At 51.7% G+C, this 6,000-nt stretch overlaps 1 protein-coding gene across 2 annotated transcripts in view; it reads right to left on the bottom strand.

The window, feature by feature from the left end:
* Positions 1-666: 666 nt before the first annotated feature.
* Positions 667-6,000, bottom strand: part of GRIN2A (glutamate ionotropic receptor NMDA type subunit 2A) — a 440,082-nt gene continuing 434,748 nt past the window's right edge. The window contains exons 12-13 of one of the 2 annotated variants that reach the window (XM_068968090.1): positions 1,294-2,466; positions 930-950 (exon numbers count right to left, since the gene is read on the bottom strand). In XM_068968090.1, coding sequence (XP_068824191.1) covers positions 930-950; positions 1,294-2,466 — 1,194 coding nt within the window. Of the gene's footprint in view, positions 2,467-6,000 lie in introns of both variants that reach the window. The other variant, XM_068968089.1, reaches the window with a different exon arrangement.

The following is a 6,000-nucleotide window of genomic DNA, read 5'->3' as shown; positions in this document are numbered from 1 at the left end:
CCTTCTGGGCCTTTTACTCCATGTGTCTTGGAAATGGACTACAAGGAAGCTAGTAGAGTGAACCATGAGCACGCGGGTTTGCTATACTTTGGGGGAGCCTGGAGTTCTGGGGTTGGGCCGGGGCCATCACGGGAGGCAGAGCACTAAAGCCGAACCCCTTAAAAAGCCGAACTTCCTAGTCTCTGGCACACTGTGTCTCACTGCAGTGCGGATGCATTCTTGTTTTATTTTGTGACAGGTTTACATGCATACCATATTGCTTATTCTGTATCAGAGGAACCGTGAGGCATTTCTGATGAGGAAATTACAGGGTGGGCTGGTCTTAATGGAATTTGGAATATAGGAAATCGTCACATGACCACTGGCATCCGATGCGTCGTTATTGCGACATACCTGGAGGGCATGTCCAGGAGACTTTCCCTGGTGTGGATTGGTTTTTGGTTAAGAACTCACCTATCTGGGCTCTGGTGTGCTCGGCACACACCTCACAAGGTTCCTTGAGTGGAAGACTACGGCTTGGAGCCATGTGCAAAAGAACCAACTGAAAAATACCTTCCTAAATCCTCTTCCTCTGGTCAGGGCACTATTGGGGCATCCACCATTTACCCATCCAGACATTGGCCATTAGGTATGTTTCCCTATAGATATAAACATTAATGGAAGGTTTTAAACATCAGATTCGATACTAGGCATTTTCTTGTACACACGTCTATTGCTGCAGGAGTTTAAAACCCTGGGGGCAGAGTACATATTATTCTTATTTGCAGCATAAGGCATAACATGCTCTGAAATATACACGTCGCTATGGCCTCTACTGTCCCTGGAACAGTATGACGCCGTCGACCTCAAGGACGAGCGGAGATAGCCGTCGTTCGCAGCCTGAGACGGCAGCGAGTGTTTGTAAGGGTCCGAGGGGCACCTGCCGATCACTAAGCGTTGGTCATCCCCGTAGGAGTGGAGGAAAGGGTTCTCGGAGGTGTGGTCCGGCAAGAGGGACTTGCTCCGCTTGCCGACCTCCAGGCCCTGGGGGAAAAGGGAACCCTTGTTCCCCGCGAGTTTGCTGGAGGGGACGCTAAAGAGACTCCCGTACAGGTTTCCCTCCAGGAGCCGTTCACGGTCCTTGAGGCTGATGCTCCGGGAGGGCCTGCTAGGGTCCACCTCCCTGGGTTTGTCGAGGATGTTATCGTAGGAGTGCTGCCGGCTGATCCTCAGCTTGTTCTTTTGGAGTTGGAGGGCGCTGTTCGGGGCCCAGTCCTGCTGGTAGACCTCCTCCTGGGCGGCGGGGTTCCCCGTCTCCTGAAGCATCTGGTCCTCGTCGATGTCGTAGAGGTTCCCCATCCGTAGGCAGGCATCGCACTTGAAGGGGGAGCGCACGGTGAAGTGGCCCGCGTAGGTGGGCAGGTTGGACAGGCAGCTCCGGCAGTGCGTGGAGTTCTGGCGGTACCGGTCGCTGCCCTCGCTGTGCGGGGAGCTCTTGTCTTTCAGGCTGAAGTGCTTGGAGTAGAGTTTGTATGGCTCATTGTTGGGGAGCACGTCCTCATCATGCAGGGCGTTCCGGTTGAGGGGCAGCGTGGAATCCCCCTTGCGGAAGCTCTCGCCGCGCTCCTGGTAGGTGTCGGAGAAGTCTGCGTTCTCGGGGAGGGCCATGCTTTCCGCGAACGAGGGCGGGTCGAGGTGGAAACTGGGCTCCTTCTCGCCATCGATGGTGTAGATCTTGTCCCTGGGGGAGCTCGCTTTGGTTTTCAGGTAGGAGCGCTCTGCCTCGCTGCAGTCCTTGGGGTACTTGGAGGCCATGGTCCTCTTGAAGTTGTCCTTGGCCTTGTGGTTCTTATTGTTGTCTGGCTCCCGGTGGCACGCGGCCCGGCTCGACGTTTCAGAGATGTCCGAGTGGGCCACCTCTTCAGGAAGGTACCGAGGACTCTTCAGGGAGTGGGTCCGGTTCTCTACGGGCCCCTCATCCCTCTGGGAGATGGGGTTCTGGGTCAGGGAGTCTTGGCGGAGCGACTCCATTGATTTCTTCCAAAGCTGCCGGGGCCGGGAATTCCCTTTGGACTCCGTGCTGACGGCCACCTCCACTGTGTTGGGGTTGGACTCATTGAGAGTCAGAGGATGCTGGCCCTGGAACACATAGTTGTTGAGGTTATCCTTGTGCCTGTTGGCCACGAAGGTCTGGAGTTCGTTCATGTTGTCCCCGAAGATGCTGTCTTTCCCCTGGAAGGACCGGTTGTCTGAGTAGACCAGGTTGCCCTTATCTGAAACCATGTCCATGATGAGGGAGCCTCGTTGGATGAAGTCTGCAGCTCTCTTGGGGGAATCCATCCTCGAGGAGTTCACGTTGGACAAGTTGGAGATGTTTTTGGCGGACCGAAGGAGTTTTAACATGTTGCTCTGGGATCCGGTCAGGTTGAAGTCTGGAGACTTCTTCTTTTCTTCAATGTGCACTCCGTGGATGCAGCTGTAGATGCCCTGTGGGGAGGAATGGAAAACACCGTTAGCAGCATTGGGGACACGAAACCGTGTCACACCTGAACTCTGTCTGCAAAGGAGAGACATAGGCGCCCTGGAGAAACAGCGAAATGCAATCTGAATCCTGATAATGTTCTTAAGTGTATGAGACCAGTGGCAGAGCATCAGACTTCCCTTGTCTCTCTCGTTTGATTATGATTTACTTGGATTATCAAGATTATCTGACACTTTTGCCAATAGTCATACATGGAATTGAGGAAAAAATATCCTCTAATCCTCATACAACTGGGCTTCCCAGGTGGTGCAGTAGTAAGAATCTTCCTGCAATGCAGGAGATGTAGGTTTGATTCCTGGGTTGGGAAGATACCCTGGAGTAGGAAATGGCAACCCACTTCAGTGTTCTTGACTGAGAAATCCCATGGACAGAAGAGTCTGGGGGGCTAGAATCCATGGGGTCACAAAGAGTCAGACGTGATTTAGCAACTGAACACCAACAACCTAAACGGAACGATCAGGTCCAGGCTTTAGGGTTTGACCTGGTTCTCCTGAGACTGACAGGGGTCTGGCCCAAAAAGGGGGTTGTGAAAGGGATGTGGAAGCTGCTGCCAACTCTGGGGTAAACTCGTTTGAAGGATGTGTGAGAAGTGTGGACTCGGATGACAGAGGCCCCACTGATCCCCACGGTAGGGATGCTCGTGTAACTGTGACAGCCACCACTGTTTGCCCTCCTGCATCTTTCTTGTTTTCTAGAGACAGTCTCCACTGCGTCAAGGAAGAGTAAACAGCAAGGCCTACAGCTGTGTGTTTGAGCATCTCTTCCTCTGACCTCTCCACCCCAGGCTGCAGGATGAAGACTGCCCAAGATGAGGTGACGGCCCTTCTCACCTTCCTGCAGCCTTTCCTCTCGTCTCCTTCTCTAGGCCCTGAGTGGTCTCTTTCCCTGCCAGGAGGCAGCGTCTCCTTTTTGTTTCTGAGGCTGCAGGATGTCAAAATGTACAAACATGTATTTCACATAGAGCAGGGCTTTTGAATCTTGTATGCTAACTTAAGCTTTCCCTGACCAATTCGGTGATGTAATAGTCTCATAAGCTAACCTAGAGGGACTCTGCTATATTGGGTGAAAATCAGTGTGTCTCCTACATGTCTGAATCAGCCAAGATCAGAGCCTTTTCCTCCTGTTGTTAGCACTGTGAGAACATTAGCTTTTACATGTTTTTCTAACTTTGCAATTTTATTTTAATGAGCTTCTGTCTTCCTTTTAGAGATTTTGAGAACTCGCCTCCAACCTCCCCCATCAGAGTGGTGTGCTCCCGCCTGTCGAGATGAGCTCGTTGTCTCCGTATTTGCAAGAGGCTCTCAGAAGTGGCTGGGGAGCTGAGCTATGTTTCAAGAGTCGGGAGGATGGCAGCTGACTGCTTTTTCTCATCCCTGGTTTCCCCTGGGGCTCACTGGACACAGCTAAGGCAGTTCTCAGGTGCAGATCTGCCTGGCAAAGCCTCAGGAAGGAGTCATCATAATGGGGGCCTGTACCCCAGGTTGGGTTGGTGGGGGTTCTCCAACTGAGTTGATCCATCCTCCAGATGGGCTGATGGGGAGGTGGGAGTGTGTATTATAGAAGGGTGGGAAGAGTCAGAGGCCAGAAGCCCACTGGAAACGAGCCCCAGCATCATCTGTTATTAGCTCTGGGACCTTGGCTAAGTCACTACATCTTTTTGAGCCTCAAGTCCCACATCTGTAAAATGGGAATCATACTCTTTAAGGTGGATATCAGGGCAAGATCTGACAATGCAAGCAGAGCACCTCACGTGGATGGGGCTCTGTGAATGCAAGTGAGTGAGCTGCTCCATCATCCCCACTGTGCCCCTCCTGCTTGTCACCCCTCCCCTCTGTCCTCTCACACAGTGGCCCTATAACCAGGGCCGTAGGAAATGGGTGCTACCCTTTACTACTGCACATTAGCTCTGGAAAGTCATCGTGGCTTTCTGATTCCATATGCTGCCCAAACCCAACCTTGGAAGGCAGATCCCTGGGCTGGGGTTTCTTTCTTCCCTGCAGAGGTCTCCCTTTCCTCCTCTCTAGTATTCACAGACTCCAGCTACCTTTTATGGCTTGTGTAAGTGATATGCCCTCTCGGCCCACGATGGGTTCAGATGAATGGAGCACTGGAGGCCCAACATGCTGTTCCAGACAACTGGCTCTGTCCATCCTCCAACTCCCAGGGGACCCTGACCACTCAGAACATTCTCAGTGGGGCCTGAGCACGACTGTCCTCCTTGGTTCCTTGGCACCCGGGCCTGATGCCTAAAGTTTCTGGTATCCTCTGCTTATTTGTGTCCCCCTAGCCTTCCAATTCATGCATTGAGATCCCAGCTCCCAAAGGTGATGTATTAATAGTAGGTGGGTGCTTAGGTCATGAGGTCCAAGGTGGGGCCTTTGGCAGGGGCACTTCTTATAAAAGAGACTCACAGAGCCCCTTCATTCCTTCAGCACAGGGGACATCTGCAACATGGAAGAGGGCCCTCACCCCACCATGCTGACACACTGATCTTGGATTTCCAGCTTCCAGAACTGTGACTGTCATGTTTTTATTGTTGATGAAGCACTGAGCATGTGGTAATTTGTTAGAGCAGCCGGAAGGGCCCAAGATGATTGTTGTTATTTGCTAAGTTGTGCCCGATTCTTTTGTGACCCCATGAACTGTAGCCACATGAGGCTCCTCTGTCCATGGAATTCTTCAGGCAAGAATGCTACAGTGGGTTGCCATTTCCTCCTCCAGAGCATCTTCCTGACTCAGGGATCAAATCTACATCTCCTGCACCTCCTGCACTGGCAGATGGATTCTTTACCACTGAGTCACCTGGGAAGCCCCGGCTAAGACTGTTTATCACCTCTACTCTGTCGTCCCCACTGCAGGTCAGCCAGAAGCTGCCTCAGGCTCTCCTCTGAGCTCTCTGGAAGGATGCCATGGTTTCCACCTCCTTTGTCTCTGGCTTTGCTATGTTTCCCATTCCTCACATCTCAGGAGACAACCAAAGTGGTTCTCTTTCCTGATGACAGTGAATATTTTTTTTTATATATATAATGAAAGGGACAGTGTCTTGGAGAGGAAACAAAAGTTAAAGGCATCCCACAGAAGAGAGGATGTCTTTTTTGTAAGTCATAATGGACAAAAGTCACAGCTATGGGAGAAGCTTGGTTCTAATGTAAAATAAATGACCCTCTGAGTTCTGGCCTCTGCCCTTGGCCATTGCAAAAGGGCAGGCATCTCAGGTTTGTGTCCCGTGGGACATGGGGTCCCCTCTCCACAAGGGAGGAGGAGATGGAAGTTCAGGTCCTGGCTTGTCAAGAACACAACACAGCAATGCTGCACTGAGTTCCCCCTTCGTGCCTGTCCCTCAAGAGGCTTGAAACAGGAGTGAGGGGTTTAGTTCATTTCTCAGAATAACAGTCCTCACTTGGCTTTCTTAATGGTATCTCGGACAGAAGGAGCGCTCTTTCAAAAACAAGCAAGATTTACAAGTAAAGGCAATTGTG

Source organism: Capricornis sumatraensis, chromosome 3, assembly GCF_032405125.1.
Source record: "Capricornis sumatraensis isolate serow.1 chromosome 3, serow.2, whole genome shotgun sequence".
NCBI classification, from domain to species: Eukaryota; Metazoa; Chordata; class Mammalia; order Artiodactyla; family Bovidae; genus Capricornis; species Capricornis sumatraensis.
The sequence above is the reverse complement of the archived record's forward strand: the minus strand, read 5'-3'. Positions and strand labels throughout refer to the sequence as shown.